Genomic DNA, 25,921 nt, shown 5'->3' on the forward strand with positions numbered 1-25,921 from the left:
AACCCTAGCGGGTTTTGTAGCAGGAGGATACCAGTCCTCTAGCGAAAATCCTCACGGGTTTTTAGCAGGAGGACACCCGTCTGTTGCAGGCATATCTACGGGCTTAAACAGCCACAGTAGTAGCCAGCGACGGGCAGCATGCAAGGGTACCCGGGCTTGCCTGGGTTGAACCCTAGCATGCATGGGTTCAGCAGAGACGATACCGCGGCTAACGCTGTGGGTGTAGTCTTAGCAGAACCAACTGGGGTTGTCACACGGCAGCGTTCCATGGCGGGACCGCCGAGTGATACCCTGGGCCCTAGAATAGCTGCTGGCTGTCCACAGGGACTGGCTGGCGATTATTCAGGGGTTGGGCTCGCAGTCTCTCACGGGACAGCGACCCAGGTGCATTCGGTGGCAGCTACAAAGACGAGCTACGGCTTGACTTCAGTGGTAGCCGCTATGCACCCGCCCATAGCTGCCGTGAGTGGTCCGCCACACACAGCGACCTTAGGCGAAGCTCTAGAGGGTAGAGTAAGTAGCTTGAACAGCCTAGCTGATCAACAACCCACTTATGTCCTCGAGAGCCAGCGGAGCGTGGGTGATCCATTATCGCAATGGGTCAATTACCCTCTCTTGATCGATCACTGTCAAATCAACAGAGCATAGCTCCATTGATTGACACTGCCTATTCAGGTGGCGAGGTGATTGATCGGGGGTATGCACGCTCAGCTACCCGTGGTACTAGGCAAGCTCCCTCTAGCCAAGGGACAGCCGGTATAGCGGGTACCCATACACGGCTTGATCCCCTTGCGGGGAACGCAGTGAGGCATGGGTACAGTGGTACACAGCCGGGAGCCCTCACGGGCACCTACGCTGGAACCACGCATACAGCGGTACACAGCCGGAACCCTCACGGGTACCCATGCTAGTACCGCGCCGGTACCACGCCAGCACACAGCTTGATCCCCAAACAGGGAACGCAGTGTGGCGAGGGTACAGCGGTCCACAGTTGGGAACCTCACGGTACCCACGCTGATACCGCGCACCGGTACCGCAGCACCGCTTTAGTCGCCACAGTCTCTGTGGCAACAAGGGGGGGGGGAGGCGGTGCTGGTACTGCAGTACCATGGGGTTACCCTGGTGGCGGATCCTCTCAGGGTCAGCTGCCGGCTGGGTATGCTCCGTGGTACCCGCCGCAGGGTGTTTCTTCCACGGCCTAGCACCGTGGCAAGTGTCGCCTAGCGATGGCCACGCAGTACCAACATCAGCTGTTGACCAGGCCAGCCGGCATGGGGCTAACCCAGATCTTGATCAGGGTAGGCCCCGTGCTGCTAGCGCTAGGACGACGGCTGCGGGAGCATGCGGACCCAGTGGTGCCATGGCGGATACCTCAGGGTCTTGCGGGAGTACTCCCTCTTCTGCTGGCAGGTAGTCGGCGAGCCACACAGTGGTTATGCCTTCTTACCCGCTTTCAGATGCCCGTCCTCAGTTACCGTCATCATCGGAGCATGATACGGATACTGTGGGCGAGGGAAAGGAGTCGGAAGCTGAGTCCGGTAGTGACATCACTACAATCTCCTTCCCCGCTGCCCCGCGAGGGGAGCAACAGCACTGATCTTCCTCCGGACACCCCCTAAGGGAGAGTCCATGGAGGAGGACCAGGGGATCCTTTCAGTAGGATGCTCAGCTGCTGCTTCCTCACAGGGGACGCCTGCACTCTCATTCCCGGCAAACCTCACGGGTAGATATCGTGGGGCTGTCAAGCTCAGTAGAGCTATGGCGCCGCGTGCTTGCACGCTTCCGCTGCGTGTAACGCGGGAGGACCACGGGACCTACCTGAGGGGATCCGAGAGGGACCCAGATGTCGCAAGCGTATCACGCTCAGACAACATCTGAGCTCTTCCGAGGTGAGCCTATTAGCGGTGCTAACAGCTGGCCTCAACGAGAGCTCCATGGGCCTAGCCCATAGGGTGTCCACTCAGCGCCGGGGGGGGGGGCCTGCCACTCCAATCGCTCAACGCGATGGAAAGGCAGAGTCCTTTTTCTTTGGATGCTTCTGCGCTACGGTGGAGGACCGTGCAAAGAAGCTACCAACGGAGCACTCTGAAGAAGTCGGAAACTGCCCTTACCATGGGTAGGAGCTCCGACTTCAGCAGGCCGTGCACCACCAACAGTACCCGAGCCCACTACCTCTGCAGCACCCATTTCTGGGAGGCGCAAGGGTAGCACAGGAACAGCTGGCAAGCCCCGAAGAAGAGCAAACGCTCTTCCAAGGGAAGCTAGGCAGAGCATTCCTGGGGGCTCAGCGGTTTTTCCACAGGGGATCTCCCAGTGGACTGAACGCTTATGGCTTTCGCCCAGAGGTGGGAAACCATCTCTTTGAGCGCCTGGGTATGGTCAGTGGTGAGTGGGGGTTACAGACTGGCAACCCAGTCTCCCCACATTCGCCTGCACATTCCAGAGGTCTCACAGTAGTGCCGTCAGACGGCCCCCAGCGTCGGGCACTACTGACAGGGATCACACAGCTTCTCACGAAGCGGGCGATTGTCCCGGTCTACGCCCCGTTCTACGGGTGATCTTGGAGCCATTGGCTCCAAGGAAGACCAGCGACAGGAGCCCCATCCGAACCGCAGGCTGTTGAACAAGTTCTTCAGGCCCAAGAGGTTCAGAATGGGGACTCTCGCCTCGGTGCTAGCCTGCCCCATCAGGGGTATGGGAACAGCATCGCTAGATCTCTCGGACGCCTATCTGCATATGCCAATCGCCTCTCAAGATCGGAGGCATCTGCGCTTCTAGGTACAGGATCAAAATTACCAGTTTTGATACCGCCATCCGCCTGTCCATCTCTCCCAGGGTGTTTACACTCTTGGTCAGAGCGGTGGCAGCGTACCTGAAGCACAGGGGTGTCAACATCAGTTGCTACCTGGACGTTTGGCTCATATCCGGACGCACTCCACTGAAGACTACGGGTCTCATGGGGTTGATAGTCCGTGGGTGCGGGACCCTGGATTTTTGATCAGCTCAAAAAAGTCCAGCGTGGTCCCGACGCGAACACCACTATTTGTAGGGGCTCAGATCACCCTCACGGAGGGGTTCATGGTGCTCTCACCCGGCGGGTGACGAACATGGTGCGGTGTGCCTGACTCTTGGCGAGTCTCGGCAAAACCGCTGTGGCATGGATGAAGGTGGTAGGCCTAATGGCCAGTATGGTAGACCTCGTACTGTACTGCCGCTTCTCGTTAGGCTTACCCAACTACACCTTCTAGCCTGCTTGCAGGCCCAGTCGTCACCAATATCCCTCGCGGTTCCGTTGTCGGAGATCGCGCGAGAGGAACTCTGGTGGTGGACCCATCAGCCCAATTTGACCCAGGGTGTCAGGTTTTCCTGCACCCCCGGTATGTCACGTAGTGACGACCATAGCGTCAAAACGGGGCTGGGGGTCCACATCCACGGAGACTCCGTCTCGGGCCTATGGGGGCCATAGAGACAGAGTTTCACATCAACCTCCCTCGCTTACGAGGAGGTGATCGTGGAATCACTTACCGTTGTCCTGACGGATAACACAACCGTGGTAGCCTACCCCAACAGACAAGGGGACTCCGGGCCACCACGATTGAGCCTGCATGCACGACACCTGATAGGGTGGTGCAAGTTCAGGCAGATTACGATGAGAGCGATACACATCGCGGGCGTCACCAGCATCCTCGCGCACAATCTGTCACGAGGAAGGGTGTCGGGACCAGCAGAATGGTCCCTTGCTCAGCAGGTCGCTCAGACGATCTTCAAGGGGATGTTCCACCCCTCGAAAAGATCTGTTCGCATCTCATCGCAATCATCCACTGCCGGTGTACTGCTCAAGGGTCGCGGACCCCAAGCATTCACCGTGGGCGCTCTGTCCATAGACTGGGGAGGATGACAGCTTATGCAGTCCCTCCGATCTCACTACTCATGAGGGTGGTGGCCAAGATCGGGTGGGAAGACTGCATTGTCATTCTGCTAGCGGCAAGGCCGCTGGCACTCCCCGAGGTACCAGATCTACTCCGGATGCCCGGAGCAGGTACCCAGTCTATCACTAGAGCACCTGCAGTTAGCTGCATGGCCCTTACCAGGGAACGCGCAGCGGAGGGATACTTTTCATCAGAAGCTGTTTTTCTCATCGCCGGGGCTGGGCGGAAGTCTACCCTCCGTGCGTATAGCCAGAGTCTGGCTCCATACTACGCTTGGTGCAATGAGACAAATAGCTCTCCGCTAGAAACCTCTGTGCTGCTAGTTCCGGAGTTTCTGACAGAAAAGTTCCAAGCAAGACTTCAGCGGGCCACTGGGGCCAGCTATAAGTCAGCTGTCCTCTCCATTCACCGAGGTTTCGAGGCGGGTTAGACTATCATAGCCGATGGTTACCTTATTAGTCTACGCCTCGACGGTATGTTCAACGAGAGACCACCAAAAAGGAAAGTGATCCTCATAGGGATCCCAACACAGTCTTAGATTACTTTAAGGGTCACCCTTTTGACCTTCCGTCCAAAGCGGCGCTTAAATACGTAACTCTCAAGATGGCTTTCCGGTTTGGCGTTGGCTTCGGGACGGCGGTGCTGAGTTGCACACGGTCTCGAGGTTAGCTTCCGTGTTCACAAACACTGGAGCGACACTGTTTCGGCGCTCTGTTCTCGTGGCGACGAACGGGCGCGGTGCATACCGACATTCGTCCCTCTCCAATCCCCAGGGTTGGGCAAGGTTCGGCTGAAGCCAAAGATAGGCTGGGGTGTCCGATAAGGCGCTGCAGCACTATTTCTTCCGAACACAAGCCTTGCGAGGGACTCACGACCGCATTCATCACCCTTACAGAGCCTTTCGGTCCAGCCGCTGTCGCAATGGCTGGTCCAGGTGTTGGTGGAGTCCCACGACCCACTCGACACGAGCTATCTCATCATCTTGGGTATACCGTTCGGTTGTCCCTTGAGGAGATCTAGCAGGCGGTGTCCCGAAGCCACCTTCGCCTTCTCTTCGATACTTCCGCCACGTTAGTAATCAGAGACGGGCGGGAGGTTTACCGGGACATTGTTCGGCGATCATAATACGGTGGTGTACGGGTACCAGGTTTTCAGACTATACAGAATACTCAGCATGGTAAGAACCAGTGTCGCTATTCTTAACCACCAAACTTATTAAGTAAGGAGGTTTATGTCTGTGATCGCGTGGTCTTTTTTGTTTTCCCGACCGTTGGGGGAAAATATTTTCTGACCTCGCGAAAACCATCGTTACCGCTCCCGATCCCTGATCAGATGCTGACCAATCTTGTACCTCCATCCGTCGGTTACTTGCTAGATCGATCTTTCAGATGTTGATGCAAGAAGTATCTTAATCAACATCGGAACGGTAAGATCGACCGGTGTACTGAGTCTAGTGCCAAACAGAAATGTTTGGTAGACTCATAACCGTGCGATCTTACCTTTCCGATGTTGATTATCCCAGACCCCGCCACCCCCTACAAGTTTGGTCCGGTAGGGATCCCAAGTCGGATAAGGGACGATCAGATGGTGTGGCGTCACCTTTTGGGTGAGTCCACCGGGGATCGGGGTTTTTGTTATTTATTCATTTATGTGGGACAAAATGACTATTGGTTTTTCCGCATCTCGGGATCGATGCAAGAAGTATCTTAATCAACATCGGAAAGGTAAGATCGCACCGGTTATGAGTCTACCAAACATTTCTGTTTGGGACTAATTTTGGGGTCTTTTAGAGCTGAAATTGTCAAAATCAAGGGTCTTTCGGAGCTCTACTTTGGTCAAATATAGAGGGTCTTTTACAGCTGCGAAATCAAAAAAGGGGGGTCTTTCCAGGGGAACATACCCATATGGTCATTTGTGTTAAGTGCCCTCCCCCGGGATTCAAGCATTCATTTACGTAAGCATTACTGAATGAAATAAATTATTAATACTGTTTTTGAAAAAAGTGTTGACAAGTTTGATCATGTAATAATAATAATAATAATAAGACATTTATTAAGAGCGCACTATTGCACACGAAGCGGCCTCTAGGCGCCGAAATACATAATACAGCATTTATAAAAACTTATCAATATACAAAATATGAATTTAACTAATCATTTTGAGTAGTGTAGTTCTGTGATTTTAGTACCATTTTCATAGTCATGCATGCCAGGTCATGTGTTTCTGAATAATGGACCACTGTGAAATGCTGAAACTAACTGTTTTCAGCGCATCTGACATATTGGCTGTCATCACAGAACTCAGGCTGTCATGATGTGAACAATGTCCAATGAAGTTAAAGCCGTACAACAATATACAATATTTATCCAGGCAATTGAATTTGATATAGATTTTATTTACAGTACTGTAAAATAATCAAGAAGTAAGCTGAATGTTCCGCGATAATTTAAGTGTTTTTTTAAACCTGATTTGTTTGGCATCATGTTTGCAATGTCCCAACGTTCACTAAGTTGCCATCTTTTCAAAGCTGGCCAATGTTTACAAATTACATGCAGCACTAGAGATGCATGAATAAATTTGAAATCTTTTGAATAAACCATTCAAACGCTGCAACTGAATTCATGAAAACCAATTGAGTGGAGTTGTGTGGCATTACTCTAACTTGATTAATAGTTTCAATTTTTCATTATAATTATGATCAGCATATGTTTGGATCAACATATGTTTGGATCATCTGGTGCTCATTGAACAAAAATATGAATATGCTGTGAATATTTATATATATTTGCACATATGTTGACAATTCTGAAGCTTTTTTTTTAAATTTATAATATCACACAAATCTGTTGTATGTGATCAAGTCACAGTGAATTAGTCCATGTGTAATGTGTACATGTAGAGTGGACATATCTTTTGATTTTATACATAAGTCGAGGGTTGACAAACAGAAGGTCGTAACTCACTTTTGGCCATTTTGAGATTTTGGTACCAAAATAATCTGTAATACCCACAGATTCTTAAAACCATAAAGCCTTTCGCAATCAACTTCCTATTGCATCTATAGCACAATAATACTTGGTCACATTTCAATGCAAAATATTATTTTACTCATTTTTCTCAAAAAGGCACTTTTTGAGTTAAGGCCTTCTGTTTGTCAACCCTCGAAGTAATGGTGCAGTTATGTTCTTTGTTCATTAATCATTATAGTTGATATGATCAAAGTCAGAAAGTAGCAAATTGAAATCTTTAACAGTTATTTTAAAAGAGAAAAACCAAAATAAAAATAAATAATTAAATATTTTGCAATTCTCTACTTTGGACGCGGGCGGGAAACAGGAAACTAAGAATTAATTGTAAAGGGCCTTAAGGGAAAAAAGTTTGCCTCTCAAACCCCATTGATCAGATCAGCACTTTCCGCTTAGTTCAGTTTATTTTATTTTACCATTAAACAAACAACAAATCAATCAGAATTTGTAGGAAGATCAAAAGAGGGCAAGGTTTTTTTCTTCTTTGCTAACTATCATGGTGATGGTAGATACAGTAAATTTTTGTTGAATTACATGACTGGTGACTACCTGCAACAGTAAAACCATTAATCTTTCAAAATGAATAAAATCCACAGCCAAACCTGTACTCTATGCCCTTCTTATTAGAGAGTATAAATTTCACATCTGAAATGTTTGTAATTTAAATTTATTTCACATCTTTTTAAATAAAACCATTTCCATGTTTTTTCTATCTACTGTAGATGGCATTTCTCCTGTATTGTAAATAAATTTTGTTTCAGTTGTTTGCTGTCTACAGTAGATAGCATTCATTGCTTGTATTGCTTGTATTTATGGTACAAGCAATACTTGTTTTGCAGCTATCTGCATTAGATATACCGTATTCGTCCGAGTATAGTCCCATGTTCGAGTATAGTCCCACCCCCATTTTTCCAGAAATTGTTTAAAAAAAAAAAAAAATTTAAAGTTTTTTTTTGGTTTTGAGTGCCCTGGACCTAGACCTAGATGCTAGGATCATTCATGAGTCGACCTAAAAAAAAAAAAAAATTCAAGATGTTTTGTGTTTTTAATATGAAAATTGATAATTTGTATTCATGTCATACTCTATTAATGATTTCAAAATGCATTCAAATTCAATTTTCATATTAAACACAAAACATTTTTTTTTAGGTCAACCATGAATGATCCTAGCATCTAGGTCTAGGTCCAGGGATTACTCAAAACCAAAAAAAAAACACACTTTTTTTTAATTGAGTATAATCCCACCCCCAATTGTGAAAATTTTTCACCTAAAAAGCGGGTGGGACTATACTCGAACCAATCTGATAATATATTCTGACTTGTATAATTTGCAACTGTGTCAACCAGACTCAATGGTTTGCTGTCTTCAGTAGATAGCATTCATCTTAAATAAAAAGACTGTGATAAAGCAGCATCCAGTGGTTTCTTATCTGGTATAGATAGCATAATTATAACCCTAATACCCTCAGGGTGGTTCGGTCAGAGGCCTTACATGTTGCCCGCTCCCACCCCCACCTTGCCTGGCTGAAAGGGAGGCACCCAGGCAGTAGTATTTTGTAGTAAAAGGTTTGGCTTACACCCAATGTACTTTTGCTGTCTACTGTAGATAGCTTTTCATGAGCATACTACATGTACACTGATATACATGTGTTGTTTATAGTTCAGCAACATCTGGTGCATAGCTTTATAAAATATTCATTGCTTTAAATCACTCTCCCCATACATAACTATTTGCAGTATATAGACTACATGGAATACAGTCAGTGCTATCACAGTAAAATAGTTCAGTATGGGTAGTGCTTTTCAAAAATAATGATATGTGTCCAAATTTAGCTTCATATTGAAATGCCAACATTTTTATATGAAGAGCTTGCAATAAAATTTACAGGCCTGGATATTTCACTAATTGATTTGCATAATTAATTGAACAATGATCAATTTTGGTTTGATTTTTTTTTATTCATATATAGAAACCTATGCAGGTATGCAATGTTGTTCTGAAAACTTGTAATTTGTAATTTGACAAGTAATTTGTTCAATGAATATTTGTAGTCATGAACTATGTTGATTTTAGGAAAACAAATTAATGGATACTGACCCCGGATACTGACAAGAGATTGTATCCATAGAGACTTTAAATGTAAATCCTATCTTTACTTCCCAGCAGAGTAATCGTGAATGTTTGGAGACGCTTGTCATGGCATATATATCCATAGACTCAATGTACACTGGTTACTATAGCGACAACTTTGAAAGTGCTTTCACCCCGGTCCACATGACATATCAGGCCTACTACATGTAGGTGAAGTTTCTGATGGAGGGAAGATATAGAAGCAGTTTTAGTAGTAGGGCATAATAGCAGTCATGTAAAATGTAGAAGCAGCAACAGAACTCAAAATCTTGAGGTTTTAGATTCAGATAAACATGAATGGAAAGCCTTTGCAGGTGCACATTTTGTAGAACAAAATACAACATTGATTTATTTTAGTCTAAATCAGTGTGTATATCAAAGTCAGTTCCATTTGGAACTGTTGATCAGCAGTGATTTACAGTATATATGCAGCTGTTTCAAGTGAACAAAACAGATGAAAGATCCAAGTCTAGCAAACTCAAAAATGCCTTATAAAACTGTTTTTAAATAAAAATCCCTTTAAAAGGGAGTACCCAGGCCGTACGGAGGTCACATGACTGCACAACACCCCCCGCCACCCGCCACCCCGGACTGCCCCACCTTGGCTCCACATAGCTGCAAAGAGGTAGGCAGTGTATGCAGTAAGCCTATATAAAACACAGGTCTTCTGATCAGTCAAGAACTTAGAAGGTGGTGATTCAACCAAAGAACTAGTACTCCACAACTGAGCTATGATTGCTGAATAAGTATATGAACTACCTGTACGCTACTACTAGCCATACTGGTACTACATGTAGCCCTCTGACTGCAGTCAGAGAACATCAATCCCCATTATGCCAGACTCAGTACACCGGTCGATCTTACCGTTTCGATGTTGATTAAGATACTTCTTGCATCGATCCCGAGATGCGGAAAAACCAATAGTCATTTTGTCCCACATAAATGAATAAATAACAAAAACCCCGATCCCCGGTGGACTCACCCAAAAGGTGACGTCACACCATATAATCGCCCTTATCCTCCTTGGTCTCCGACTGACACAGAGCGTGCCTATCGATTGTTCATAGCACTGTGTATCAATTTCTCGACCAAAGGCGAGATATACGGTTGTAGTTTCACACCTTAGGTAAAACCAAACCGGTATTGTTCGGCTGAGGATAGTTTTGACGGCATTTTCTAGCGAAAAAGTGACAAAAAACAATCCAAAACTTAGCTACATATCGTGCCTCCGTTTGTATACGGGACACACGAGCAATTCAAAATGGCCGCGTTGGCGCCATTCTTTTTTTGTTTCCCACGTAAAACAACCATTGCAGCCTGTAAGTTACAATAGATGTTTGTACATACACATTGTATTTCATGTACGGTAGGTTATTGTTGCTATGTTAGGGTGATTACTCTATCGTTATGTCTTCATTACCGTCCGATAAGACGAGTTAATCAGATATTCATACGGTGGGGATTGGTAGGGACCCGTCTGACATTTTAGTAATAAAGTTAGCCAGTCCTTACTTTACCACTAACGTTAGCGACCAGCCTCCGTGCTCAGGTTTGCTTACTGGGCTTGAGTCGCGTGTTGGGGGGGTAGTGCCCCCTCCCTTTCTCCTCGCTCGCCTCGGCCCTGTCGGGCTTGCCCTTCCCTGGTGACGGAGTGGGACCCACACCGCTCTGTTTCACCCACAGGAGTGCTCACGATCTTCTAGATGTCTTTCTTTTGCTTAGGACTCTCCGAGTTCCAGCTTGAGCGATTGGGATAGCTCCGTCATCGCCATAAGACGAAGAAGAAATCTACCAAGGGCACTGGTAAGGTCGATCACGGTGGATTCTGCTGTGACAGCCCCTATGGGTCATGGCAGGTCTGCTTAAGGGGCTCCGGTCCCCGGACAAGCAGGTGGTTCCTTCGGGGACTGCTAAGCGCGTCCAAAGGCTCAGCAGCCAGCGAAAGCACTGACTATACGTCGGAGCAAAGTAGCAGGCAGCAGAGCGGTAACCACCAGCGAAAACCCTAGCGGGTTTTGCAGCAGGAGGATACCAGTCGACACGGTAGATTCTGCTGTGACAGCCCCTATGGGTCATGGCAGGTCTGCTTAAGGGGCTCCGGTCCCCGGACAAGCAGGCGGTTCCTTCGGGGACTGCTAAGCGCGTCCAAAGGCTCAGCAGCCAGCGAAAGCACTGACTATACGTCCGGAGCAAAGTAGCAGGCAGCAGAGCGGTAACCACCAGCGAAAACCCTAGCGGGTTTTGTAGCAGGAGGATACCAGTCCTCTAGCGAAAATCCTCACGGGTTTTAGCAGGAGGACACCCGTCTGTTGCAGGCATATCTACGGGCTCAAACAGCCACAGTAGTAGCCAGCGACGGGCAGCATGCATGGGTTCAGCAGAGACGATACCGCGGCTAACGCTGTGGGTGTAGTCTTAGCAGAACCAACTGGGGTTGTCACACGGCAGCGTTCCATGGCGGGACCGCCGAGTGATACCCTGGGCCCTAGAATAGCTGCTGGCTGTCCACAGGGACTGGCTGGCGATTATTCAGGGGTTGGGCTCAGTCTCTCACGGGACAGCGACCCAGGTGCATTCGGTGGCAGCTACAAAGACGAGCTACGGCTTGACTTCAGTGGTAGCCGCTATGCACCCGCCCATAGCTGCCGTGAGTGGTCCGCCACACACAGCGACCTTGGGCGAAGCTCTAGAGGGTAGAGTAAGTAGCTTGAACAGCCTAGCTGATCAACAACCCACTTATGTCCTCGAGAGCCAGCGGAGCGTGGGTGATCCATTATCGTCAATGGGTCAATTACCCTCTCTTGATCGATCACTGTCAAATCAACAGAGCATAGCTCCATTGATTGACACTGCCTATTCAGGTGGCGAGGTGATTGATCGGGGGTATGCACGCTCCGCTACCCGTGGTACTAGGCAAGCTCCCTCTAGCCAAGGGACAGCCGGTATCGCGGGGTACCCATGCACACGGCTTGATCCTTGCGGGGAACGGTGAGGCATGGGTACAGTGGTACACAGCCGGGAGCCCTCACGGGCACCTACGCTGGAACCACGCATACAGCGGTACACAGCCGGGAACCCTTACGGGTACCCATGCTAGTACCGCGCCGGTACCACGCCAGCACACAGCTTGATCCCCCAAACAGGGAACGCAGTGTGGCGAGGGTACAGCGGTCCACAGTTGGCAACCCTCACGGGTACCCACGCTGATACCGCACCGGTACCGCAGCACCCGCCTTAGTCGCCACAGTCTCTGTGGCAACAAGGGGGGGAGGCGGTGCTGGTACTGCAGTACCATGGGGTTACCCTGGTGGCGGATCCTTTCAGGGTCAGCTGCCGGCTGGGTATGCCCGTGGTACCCGCCGCAGGGTGTTTCTTCCACGGCCTAGCACCGTGGCAAGTGTCGCCTAGCGATGGCCACGCAGTACCAACATCAGCTGTTGACCAGGCCAGCCGGCATGGGGCTAACCCAGATCTTGATCAGGGTAGGCCCGTGCTGCTAAGCGCTAGGACGACGGCTGCGAGAGCATGCGGACCCAGTGGTGCCATGGCGGATACCTCAGGGTCTAGCGGGAGTCCTCCCTCTTCTGCTGGCAGGTAGTCGGCGAGCCACACAGTGGTTATGCCTTCTTACCCGTTTTCAGATGCCCGTCCTCAGTTACCGTCATCATCGGAGCATGATCACGGATACTGTGGGCGAGGAAAGGAGTCGGAAGCTGAGGTAGTGACATCACTACAATCTCCTGCCCGCGAGGACCCGGCGAGGGGAGCAACAGCACTGACCTTCCTCCGGACACCCCCTAAGGGGGAGTCCATGGAGGAGGACCAGGGGATCCTTTCAGTAGGATGCTCAGCTGCTGCTTCCTCACAGGGGCGCCTGCACTCTCATTCCCGGCAAACCTCACGGGTAGATATCGTGGGGCTGTCGAGCTCAGTAGAGCTATGGCGCCGCGTGCTTGCACGCTTCTCTGCGTGTAACGCGGAGGACCACGGGACCTACCTGAGGGGATCCGAGAGGGACCCAGATGTCGTCAAGCGTATCACGCTCAGACAACATCTGAGCTCTTCCTTGAGGTGAGCCTATTAGCGGTGCTAACAGCTAGCCTCAACGAGAGCTCCATGGGCCTAGCCCATAGGGTGTCCACTCAGCGCCGGGGGTGGGGCCTGCCACTCCAATCGCTCAGCGATGGAAAGGCAGGGTCCTTTTTCTCTTTGGATGCTTTTGCGCTCGGTGGAGGACCGTGCAAAGAAGCTACCAACGGAGCACTCTGAAGAAGTCGGAAACTGCCCTTACCATGGGTAGGAGCTCCGACTTCAGCAGGCCGATGCACCACCAACAGTACCCGAGCCCACTACCTCTGCAGCACCCATTTCTGGGAGGCGCAAGGGTAGCACAGGAACAGCTGGCAAGCCCGAAGAAGAGCAAACGCTCTTCCAAGGGAAGCTAGGCAGAGCATTCCTGGGGGCTCAGCGGTTTTTCCACAGGGGATCTCCCAGTGGGCGACCGCTTATGGCTTTCGCCCAGAGGTGGGAAACCATCTCTTTGAGCGCCTGGGTATGGTCAGTGGTGAGTGGGGGTTACAGACTGGCAACCCAGTCTCCCCACATTCGCCTGCACATTTCAGAGGTCCACAGTAGTGCCGTCAGACGGCCCCCCGCGTCGGGCACTACTGACAGGGATCACACAGCTTCTCCGAAGCGGGCGATTGTCCCGTCTACCCCCGTTCTCTACGGGTGATCTTGGAGCCATTGGCTCCAAGGAAGACCGGCGACAGAGCCCCATCCGGAACCGCAGGCTGTTGAACAAGTTCTTCAGGCCCAAGAGGTTCAGAATGGGGACTCTCGCCTCGGTGCTAGCCTGCCCCATCAGGGGTATGGGAACAACATCGCGAGATCTCTCGGGCGCCTATCTGCATATGCCAATCGCCTCTCAAGATCGGAGGCATCTGCGCTTCTAGGTACAGGATCAAAATTACCAGTTTGATACCGGCCGTCCGGCCTGTCCCTCTCTACCAGGGTGTTTACACTCCTGGTCAGAGCGATGGCAGCGTACCTGAAGCACAGGGGTGTCAACATCAGTTGCTACCTGGACGTTTGGCTCATATACGGACACACTCCACTGAAGACTACGGGTCTCATGGGGTTGATAGTCCGTAGAGTGCGGGACCCTGGATTTCTTGAGCAGCTCAAAAAAGTCCAGCGTGGTCCCGACGCAGACACCACTATTTGTAGGGGCTCAGATCACCCTCACGGAGGGGTTCATGGTGCTCTCACCCGGCGGGTGATTTAAACATGGTGCGGTGTGCCTGACTCTTGGCGAGTCTCGGGCAAAACCCGCTGTGGCATGGATGAAGGTGGTAGGCCTAATGGCCAGTATGGTAGACCTCGTACTGTACTGCCGTTTCTCGTTAGGCTTACCCAACTACACCTTCTAGCCTGCTTGCAGGCCCAGTCGTCACCCCATATCCCCCGCGGTTCCGTTGTCGGAGACCGCGCGAGAGGAACTCTGGTGGTGGACCCATCAGCCCAATTTGACCCAGGGTCTCAGGTTTCCTGCAGCCCCGGTGCGCCCCGTAGCGACGACCACAGCGTCAAACCGGGGCGGAGGGGTCCACATCCACGGAGACTCCGTCTCGGGCCTATGGGGGCCATAGAGACAGAGTTTCACATCAACCTCCCTCGCTATACGAGGAGGTGATCGTGGAATCACATACCGTTGTCCTGACGGATAACACAACCGTGGTAGCCTACCCCAACAGACAAGGGGACTCCGGGCCACCACGATTGAGCCTGCATGCACGACACCTGATAGGGTGGTGCAAGTTCAGGCAGATTACGATGAGAGCGATACACATCGCGGGCGTCACCAGCATCCTCGCGCACAATCTGTCACGAGGAAGGGTGTCGGGACCAGCAGAATGGTCCCTTGCTCCGCAGGTCGCTCAGAGCGATCTTCAAGGGATGTACCACCCCTCGAAAGATCTGTTCGCATCTCATGGCAATCATCAACTGCCGGTGTACTGCTCAAGGGTCGCGGACCCCCAATCAGTCACCGTGGACGCTCTGTCCATAAACTGGGGAGGGATGACAGCTTATGCAGTCCCTCCGATCTCACTACTCGTGAGGGTGGTGGCCAAGATCGGGTGGGAAGACTGCATTGTCATTCTGCTAGCGGCAAGGCCGCTGGCACTCCCAGTACCAGATCTACTCCGGATGCCCGGAGCGGAGGTACCAGTCTATCACTAGAGCACCTGCAGTTAGCTGCATGGCCCTTACCAGGAGCGCGCAGCGGAGGGATACTTTTCATCAGAAGCTGTTTTTCTCATCGCCGGGGTAGACGGAAGTCTACCTCCGTCACGTATAGCCAGAGTCTGGCTCCATACTACGCTTGGTGCAATGAGACAAATAGCTCTCCCTTAGAGCCTCTGTGCTGCTAGTTCGGAGTTTCTGACAGAAAAGTTCCAAGCAAGACTTCAGCGGGCCACTGGGGCCAGCTATAAGTCAGCTGTCCTCTCCATTCACCGAGGTTTGAGGCGGTCGACTATCATAGCCGATGGTTACCTTATTAGTCTACGCCTCGGCGGTATGTTCAGCAGTGTCCACCAAAAGGAAAGTGGTCCTCCTAAGGGATCCCAACACAGTCTTAGATTACTTTAAGGGTCACCCTTTTGACCTTCCGTCAAAAGCGGCTTAAATCGTAACTCTCAAGATGGCTTTCCGGTTTGGCGTTGGCTTCGGGACGGCGGTGCTGAGTTGCACACGGTCTCGAGGTTAGCTTCCGTGTTCACAAACACTGGAGCGACACTGTTTCGGCGCTCTGTTCTCGTGGCTACGAACGGGCGCGGTGCATACCGACATTCGTCCCTCTCCAATCCCCAGGGTTGGGCAAGGTTCGGCTGAAGCCAAAGATAGGCTGGGGTGTCCGATAAGGCGCTGCAGCACTATTTCTTCCGAACACAAGCCTTGCGAGGGACTCACGACCGCATTCATCACCCTTACAGAGCCTTTCGGTCCAGCCGCTGTCGCTATGGCTGGTCCAGGTGTTGGTGGAGTCCGGGGGATCGCGACGGTTTCGCGTCCCACGACCCACTCGACTGAGCTATCTCATCATCTTGGGTATACCGTTCGGTTGTCCCTTGAGGAGATCTAGCAGGCGGTGTCCCGGAAGCCACCTTCGCCCTTCTCTCGATACTTCCGTTTACGTTAGTAATCAGAGACGGGCGGAGGTTTACCGGGACATTGTTCGGCGATCATAATCACGGTGGTGTACGGGTACCAGGTTTTCAGACTATACAGAATACTCAGCATGGTAAGAACCGGTGTCACTATTCTTAACCACCAAACTTATTAAGTAAGGAGGTTTATGTCTGTGATCGCGTGGTCTTTTTGTTTTCCCGACCGTTGGGGAAAATATTTTCTGACCTCGCGAAAACCATCGTTACCCGCTCCCGATCCCTGATCAGATGCCGACCAATCTTGTACCTCCATCCTTCGGTTACTTGCTAGATCGACCTTGCAGATGTTTATGCAAGAAGTATCTTAATCAACATCGAAGCGGTAAGATCGACCGGTGTACTGAGTCTAGTCCCAAACAGAAATGTTTGGTAGACTCATAACCGTGCGATCTTACCTTTCCGATGTTGATTATCCCGACCCCGCCACCCCTACAAGTTTGGTCCGAGTAGGGGATCCCAAGTCGGATAAGGGGCGATCATATGGTGTGGCGTCACCTTTTGGGTGAGTCCACCGGGGATCGGGGTTTTGTTATTTATTCATTTATGTGGGACAAAATGACTATTGGTTTTCCGCATCTCGGGATCGATGCAAGAAGTATCTTAATCAACATCGGAAAGGTAAGATCGCACCGGTTATGAGTCTACCAAACATTTCTGTTTGGGACTAATATGTTTGTATATAAATGTATATGAATGCATGTGGTGTTACTATGCTATAGAACATTTGGCTCAGAGGTCACAGCTAGGATATCAATTTAAAGTAAATGATTTGGTACATGAAGATCAATCAAAACTAATTATGAACTTGAGGCGGCCAGATTTAGTGACCTTCTCTGTCAAACATTGCACAGATTCTCATGTTGAGTATCTGTGATTTTTGTGAGTGAGAATGTTTCACTGGCAAATGCTTAATCAATGCTTAATTATTTTGATAAAAGTAGGCCTATATCAAACAGTCTAAGTGGAATAACTTGTATGATGGGAGCAGGAGGATTTTTTACAATTAATTTAGTGTCCGATTATAATAGCAGACTTTAATAGTAGTAGTTTAATGGTTCCTTCTAATTCAGTCTGTGATGAGAACAACAATGCAATTCAAATCATAGATGTTTAAGAAGTGTGACCTCAGACCAGCCAGCCAGCTAGCCAAGTTCATGAATTAGTGGCCATGGCCATTCACCGGTCAACTTTCATATTGCAACATCATCCCTATATGTCAAAAAATAACTTCATAGGCTACAGAACAGCTGTACGAATAATTGTCATGGGGACTTGAATGAGGTTAATATTCCATCCATTCCCTGGGTAAAGTCAAGCACTACTGAATATAGTTTTATGAATTTTGTCATGGGGAGTGAGGTTAGTTTTTTAGTAGCCGGCAGATCCATTAGATACTCTGCATTATCCTGTAAAATAATTTTAATGAGGACCAAGCAAATGCATTTGGCTACTTCGTTTCAAAGTAGCCAATTTGGGTTCAAAGGACAAGGTCTAAACTGAATGTAATATCACCAGGCTTGGGTGAATATCCTGTAAAATAATTTTAATGAGGACGAAGCAAATGCATTTGGCTACTTCGTTTCAAAGTAGCCAATTTGGGTTCAAAGGACAAGGTCTAAACTGAATGTAATATCACCAGGCTGAAGCCTGGGTGAAAAAATATGGTTATAAAATGTAACTAGTAGCAAATGGTGGTCATAGACCACAAACCTAACTGAGGCATGTTGGTGTTTTGGAGGTATCTAACCCCTGAAAGATGTTCCAAATATGTTCCCCTGGTCATGAGGTTTGTTGTCACCGAGTTTGAGGGTGCAGCATGAATGTGAATATATGGGTTTAATTGTCTATAGTATCAGACAGACAAATAGAAAGTCTGAACAGGGAAGTGCTGGGGGTAACACTAGGCTAGCGGCATTTCCCTGTTCTGAAGATTGAAGGGAGCACTCGTTCGAAATATGAAGTCAGGAAAATTGGATGTGTTTATTTATTTGTTTTAAATAATTTCATGTACCATGAAAGTGTTATAGTTTTTAAGTTTCAAGTTTTTATTTGGAAATTGCTTTTACATCAGTGATGGTCAGTGTTCGAATTTAGGAAAAATAAATGGTTGTCCCACGGACAACCAGATTACAATTTCTGGTTGTCCGTCTAAGTTTTTTGGTTGTCCGTAAGCCTACAAATGTGACTTTTGGCTAGATTTATGGTTGTCCTACGGACAACCGAATCAGTATTTTTGGTTGTCCGGCGACTTTTTTAGTTGTCCCGGGCAACCGGACAACCAAAATTTCGAACACTGGTGATGGTGCATCTATATGATGGTGCATCCAAGACATTAAATATACAAACAAAACTGTATTAACCCTAACACCCAACCCTGCTTTTTGATATGGGAAGTTAAAGAAGATACGATAAAGGAGAAAAGATGAACAAAGAAGTCACTTGGCACCCCCGGATTCGAACCAGTATACCCCCCCCCCACCATGCCAAGTACACGATCACGGACCGGTAGCTACACAGGTAACGCTGCCCCGGGCAGCAATTCTTTGAGCATTTAACGCTTAGGGTGACAAGCAAAATGTACAAATAAATAATCGAAAGTGAGAAAGATATAACAACCACATACCCTTAAAAATGTTGTTTATCTATTAACAAGTCCCAGAGAAAAGCTTATCACCCAGCACTTATTATGGTGTAAGCATCAAATATCACAGGGCTCACTGTAAAAGCTGATCAGAAAAGGTAGTCAGAAAAGGTGGTCAGAAAAGGTGGTCAGGTTATGGAAATTCCCATAAAATATGAAGGTTTACAATTACAGCTTGTTTCTACATCACGACCTATCTCTTCCCATTTCCATGGGTCATCCCTTCAATCATTCCTCTCATATAATTCCAGTAACGATATTCAATGTGTAAAATTTGACATTTTCATGCTCTATTGATATTGATTTTTGTGCTTTTCACCTTTTTAAAAAAGGACAAAAGTCTGAAGTTTTTTTTTCTAAATTAGCAAATAAAATAAAAACAAACATGTTTGAAATTGTACAAAAATTAATCATGCAACAATAACATTTTCTGTAATCTTCATAAAATTTTTGGAGCAGATCAAATCAGATGTATCCAATATGTTGACATTACAAGTATCATAATTTTATATCAGCCTAGAATTTTATGTATGATGTGAATGATTCCAGGTGACTGTGACATTTACATTAATATTGAATCCAAATGTGTTTAATAGACAAAACCTTGTGGAAAAGCCACCAAAGATGTCATAAATTGATATAAGTCGTGTTCACATTGTCGGACGTACGCCCGGTGGAACTTGATCGGCGTAAGTTGCTAGGAGTAGCGGTAAACGCTGCTAGGAGTAGGTGCAGTGTGAACGATGGTCAGCGTAAGTTCCGCCAGGCGTAGGTCTGACGATTTACTCCTGACAAAAATCAGGAGTAGCGAGCTGGGTGTAACCTCCGCCAGGCGTAAGTTGCAATATGAACGCTGCTACTCCTGGCACCCGGTGTAAGTATGACCTTTTGTTGGTCGGAACTAAGAAATTACATATTGCGTGGTTGATAAAGGTCACAGAAACACCGGAAGTGGTAGCCAATTTTAAGCCGACCAGAAGTGAATGCTTGCAATTGGTGGAACTTATTGGCGTAGTGCTAGGAGTAGGCTAGGTGTGGACACGCGGTAGGAGTTGGGAAAATATTTGTGGAATTTTGATCAATGTTAGCGTAAGTTTACGCCGGGTGTAACTCAAAATGTGAACACGACTATAGATGGAGAGCATCCTCTCTTGAAAATGTGCATGTATATCTAATAAAGTGCGCAGAAATGTCACAAAGGCGTAAACAGAATTTTATGATTGGCCGGCATAACATTAACTTATCAGGAAAAATTGTATCCTCAACCTGACTGTATTTTTTTTTAACGTAGCAGGAATAAAATATTTGGTATTATTTAGAAAACCAAGACATTGTTGTATGCATAGTGTGTGTATGTTTGTACAACTACATTACCGTAAAAGTTCGCCTAATGGCGCACCTGGGCTCCTTTTTGTCTAGGGGTATATTTCATGTACAAATATAGATCTCCCTCGATCCTTTAAAAATCCCAACAAGAATTAAGGGTTGGTGCCCTTATTTACTGGTGGTATTTTTATGGGAGGACACTTTTAGTTTGTGTCTAAAATTGCAGTTATGTCTAGGGAAACCATAGACTTCTCCGTAGTCCACTTGCCAATTGTGCACTACTCTGGCTATTACATTAAGCTTAAAACTCTGATTTAATTAATGAGTGCACAATTGATAGATTTTCACAACTGATCTTTTCAGTCACCGTCGCCCTCTGTTTGTTAGCTTCCCAAGTGGACTACTGACTTTGCCTTTTGAGAGTTAGGCCAATTTCTGGCCTAACTAAAATTGGTGATGATGTAATGCATCTTTAAAATGAATCTGGCTTGTGATTGGTCGCCCGATCTCAAGTATTGTTTAAATCCTCCAGACGCGTACTGGTACCATTATAACTATACATGGTACACAACTATCTAGGGAATGCGGCGCTTTTGTGCTGGTGGATGAACGTATGCATCTAGCGCGTATTGTACCACCATGCTTAGTCTTGTGGTTAGATTTTATTGATAAACAAGTATGATTGACAGTGTGTGAGTCCCGGGGTAAGTTCTGCTTAAAAGTGAAAGTCCATAGTCGGTTTTTCGGATAATAAACTGGCAGATTCTAAAATTAGAATTGTTCAGTATTGAAGTGTCATTATAATTATGCCATTATGATATGTTGCATTCAATAATATAAGCCTACGTAGGGCCTATACTTTACTTTTACTGTCACAAATATAAGTATATAGCCTAAACTTTTTCATAACCATTTTATACTAGTATTTTGATGTAGGCCTACTAAATATCAGTATAATTTCGAGTTCAACTGAATGCGTTCATCATGATTAATAACATTTTTATTTATCAAAAATCGACTATGGCATAGTCTAGGGAAACCATAGCGCCATTAGGCAAACGTTTACGGTATATTGTATGTGTTTTGTCACAGTAGCCACTATCTCACCTTTGGCACTCTACTTGCAGCTTCACCGCTCATCACTCTTGTTTTCGATTCACTGTTTGGCAACTCAATGTCGAGAAAAAGCCCCCCGGATCACAAGTATCACAACTGGCTTGGGCACAATCGTTATATAGAATGCAAGGGATCAGGAAGTAGGTTACAGGTATCAACCCCTAGTTGGGTTTTTTGCTCTTTTTATGATGAAAAGCATATTTGTTGTTAAAAAAAATTGTACTGGCCAGCGCCAACCCTGGTGTGTGTCACTGTACTAATTTTAGCTTGTTCGAGGAGCAAACTGCCCATCCCAAATGACAGGTGGACAGGCAGGGACTGTCTTTTGGAATTTGCAGGAGAGCATTAAATAGCTCTTCTGGAGCCTTCAAGGAGAGCTGTTTAGAGCATTTACAATAGAATGTAAGGAGAGAATGGTCAACAAAGGAGAGCTAAAAATCACTCTTCTGTAGCCCCGGGAGGAGAGCAGTAGAGAGCGATTGCTCTCGCTCTCTTCAATAGGCAGTCCCTGGACAGGTGGCTAGGGACTGTTACATGTATTAAGACCCTCAATCCCGCGCGAAAAGCTTGGGACAGTTTGTTGATTTTACGCATCCCCACTCCCCTTATTCAATGTTGAAGTACAACATTAGTATCATAAATATGACCATATCTCCTAAACGCGTTGTTCGATTTTGATCATTCTTTCAGCTATGAATAGATTAATAAATTTGCCATCTTTTTATATACACGGTTTTATAAACTTGTCAATCCTTTTATTTTTAATATAAAGATATATGCAAATTCACGTTATCAATATTAGGACAGTTTGTTTATTTCACGCATCCCCGCTCCCCTTATTCAATGCATCCCCGCTCCCCTTATTCAATGTTGAATGGTGAAAAATAGTGGAAAGTGGTTGAGCTCAATCTGTGCTCCAACATTGTTTCGGGGGGCGAGGGGGAGAGGAGTAAACAAATACATAACATGACCTATGAAACCTATCATGTATTTTCAGCGTCATGTTCAATTCACAGGAATTTGATCTTTCAAACATCATCTGTCCCAACGATTTTCGCACAGGATTGCTGATAATCCAGTCTTGACTTTGTTTAAACTTGTATATGATGTTCTCATGGTTATGAATTCGATAGCCTTGCACAAAAACAAAAGTGTGTGCTTTTACCCTACCTTCATTTTTACCATCTGCATGGTTTATTATTAGTCAGCTTAATTGCCTAAATCTGATTTTTTTTTAATGCATTTTATAGCGCCTTTGTTTAGAAAATTACTGATTGTCCTTTTCAAGGGTTTTCTAAAATTACGGAAAGAAATTAGAGACAATTTTGTTTTCTTTTTACTGGCAATGGTAAAGAAACATATAGGATACAAATGTTATTTTTCAGGAAAGCAAGTTCTGTCTACATAATGACTCTAGATGTTGGATTCATCCACTGGCAGCTCATGAATAATGCCTATGATTAGATACAAAACCACATTGTATATATACAAGCATATGGCACCATTTTCCTTGAGCAGGAAACTCTTATAAAGTGAAACCTTGGGAAAAGATGTCATCTTTATTCATGTAAAAAGATTAACAACATTGAGAATTGTATACATGCATCCTATTATGAATCAGATCCACACACAAACATGTGCATCGATGTTTACAAATGTATAAGAGAGTTATATGGTTGAATTTAGAATTTAATGGCAAAATGGTTTTATTGCGACAGACACACAAAAATCCTGCTGGTTAAAGCAATTTAATGCTATACCCTGCTATAACAATTACTTTTATTAAAAGGCATAATGTGTGATTTGTGTTATTTTTTCAAACCAGATATTTTGGCATATTTTGCAATGTTTACACGTGTCCATCTTACATAATCAGAATCATACAAATTTGTTGTGCTTAATTGTTGCAGGACAACAGAGCAATTTTAACACAAAGAAGGGGGAATTGGCTGGGTGTGCCCCTGTCTCGGTCTGCCATTGCTAAAGGTCTATTTTTGGCCAGAATGAAGATTCCTCTTGAAAAGGTCTGCACCCCCACAAAAAAATGTAATTCTTGCTACAGGCCCGAGCATGGTATGAAAAAAGGAGAACAAACAAATAATCATGTTGCTTGTTGTCTTAGTGTCTTTATGCATTCCTACATTTCTAGAAACAAAGTTTTCCATAATTTGGACCAAATGCGAATTTGTGTTAATTTGTGTGCTTGTTGTGCGCAGGTGATGGTGCTTTCAAATTGTCAACTTCTATCTTGCTGAGAACAGGTGTTAATATAATGTTCGTCTTAAAATAGCTAGAAACAGCCTGCAAATAATTTACACTTTAGCTCTCTCGCAAACAGCCTGAATGGACGTCACTAAACAATAGCAACATGCTGGGCAGCGTTTTTTAATATCCGAAACTTGAATCCAGCTAGCTCTATGACTGAACTGCTCATGTCGGCTCATTTTACACCCATCTATATTGTTATACCATAAGAATATGAATTTTATCAATGATATACTAAGTATTTGATGCGGGATTGTAATAAGAGAGGTGTTAATTTGGTGTTTATTTCTGAAGAAAAAAAATCAGTCAATGGTTATTTTTAGAATAAAGTATTTCATGATGAGGAGGAAGTAATGGTTACAGACAAGTAAAGACAATCTGTAAGGTTACTGGCAGAGAAGATATCTGACACTTCCCACAATGCATTTCTATTTCAATTTGTTGTACTGATTTGCTATCTTTTGCAACATGGGTCGATAGTAATGAAATGTATACCTTTCATTCAGAATGAGATCTTGCAAAATATATTTATCTATTGACTATCAACCCATGATTACCCCCGGGTGATTACCCCCGGGTGATTACCCAGTCTATTCTTAGCATGAAAACAAAGGGAACCTGTACAAAGTAATGGGTGTGTCATTTTATTTAAGGAGGTGATGCATCATGTTGCAAAGGATTCTGGGAAGGGTAAGAGATCTTCTCTGGATAAATGTCACCTTGATGAGAACAACCTGTTTATTAGAACCCAATGGTAATTTTGCTTCCTTATAGTATACTTACACTTTTAGAGGGTGATACAAAAATAAAGAAGCAAAATTTCAGTGTCACCTGGTTGTGTGTGGAGTGATTTTCCCTGAGTGATTTTCATTCTCCTCTATGATATGTTCTTTTTTAAAAAACAAATTAGTTTCAATGTAGTGAATTACCCATGTTGGTATTTCATAGTTCAAATGACTGTAATTTTCATTTTATTGATATAAAGCTTACATTTCTAATTGCATTTTCCTTCATTTGTATTTTTCAGTTGCAATTATGGGACACAGCTGGTCAAGAACGATTCAGGAAGAGTATGGTCCAACACTATTATCGCAATGTCCACGCCGTTGTATTTGTGTACGACGTGACAAAAATGAGTACTTTTGAAAGTCTACCCATGTGGATAGACGAATGCGACAGGCATTCTCTCTCACCGGACATACCACGTGTGTTAGTCGGTAACAAATGCGACATGGTTGACAGGGTCTGCATAGCGAGCAGCATCGCGCAGAAGTTTGGGGATGCCAACAGCATGTCTCTGTTTGAAGTGTCAGCAAAATCGGACGATGACGCCGAGAGAATTAGTGAAATTTTCATGTCGTTAGCGAAGAAGTTGAAAAGTTATAAACCGTTTTTATCGTCGTCAGTTTACAGTTCACAACATAAGCAGAGGGCAATGAAAATGCAGCAGAAGGGACTTGAGGCAATTGATGGAGGGGCAAAAGTAAAAAGACAGTTGTGCGTGCTAAGGATGCTCTGTACTCAATGTAGGCCAGTATATTGTGTGAAACTAAAGCTTAGCAGTAGCTATATAGCCTTATAGAAAGGGGGTTCTCAATTTAAACTGCTGGCAGACCTTAGAAAAACAAACAAGATTTATAATACAGACTATTGTGTAGGAAAGAGCCAAACATGAGCACAGCCATCGGGTTCTTTTTCAATTGGTTAAAGCGGGGGCTGTACATTTGTGTGTTACCACATGACGTATACCATACGAATTTGTAGTTGCTATGGTGTAGTGTACCTCAAAATAATTTGTCAGTAGGCCTCATGACAAATGGATCTGGATCTGGATCTGGATTGGTTACTCCGTATAAGCAGGTACCTGCATCTCAAATGAGGCCTGAAAATAATTTGTCATGAGGTATATTGCATGTGTTAGCACATGACATACTTAATACACTTTTGTGGTTGCTATGGTGTACCTCAAAACAATTTGTCAGTAGGCCTTGTGACAAATGAGGCCTGAAAATAATTTGTCATGAGGTATATTGCATGTGTTAGCACATGACATACACAATACACATTTGTGGTTGCTATGGTGTACTTCAAAAACAATGTGTCAGTAGGCCTCATGACAAATGAGGCCTGAAAATAATTTGTCATGAGGTATATTGCTAATCAGCAAATGTAAACTTGCGCTAAGCATGATGGGATACAAAGGGAGTAAGCATTGACTATGAATAAGTACATGTATAACAGGTCAACCCCATTGG

The 25,921-nt window shown here is 46.1% G+C and overlaps 1 protein-coding gene across 1 annotated transcript in view; it reads left to right on the forward strand.

Moving 5' to 3' along the window:
• LOC140160660 (putative Ras-related protein Rab-33) overlaps nt 1-25,479 on the forward strand; it is a 59,885-nt gene extending 34,406 nt beyond the window's left edge. Inside the window, exon 2 of the mRNA XM_072183933.1 lies at nt 24,694-25,479. Coding sequence (XP_072040034.1) covers nt 24,694-25,248 — 555 coding nt within the window. The 3' untranslated portion in view covers nt 25,249-25,479. The remainder of the gene's footprint in view (nt 1-24,693) is intronic.
• The last annotated feature ends 442 nt before the right edge of the window (nt 25,480-25,921 follow it).

Source organism: Amphiura filiformis, chromosome 9 (genome assembly GCF_039555335.1).
Source record: "Amphiura filiformis chromosome 9, Afil_fr2py, whole genome shotgun sequence".
NCBI lineage: Eukaryota > Metazoa > Echinodermata > Ophiuroidea > Amphilepidida > Amphiuridae > Amphiura > Amphiura filiformis.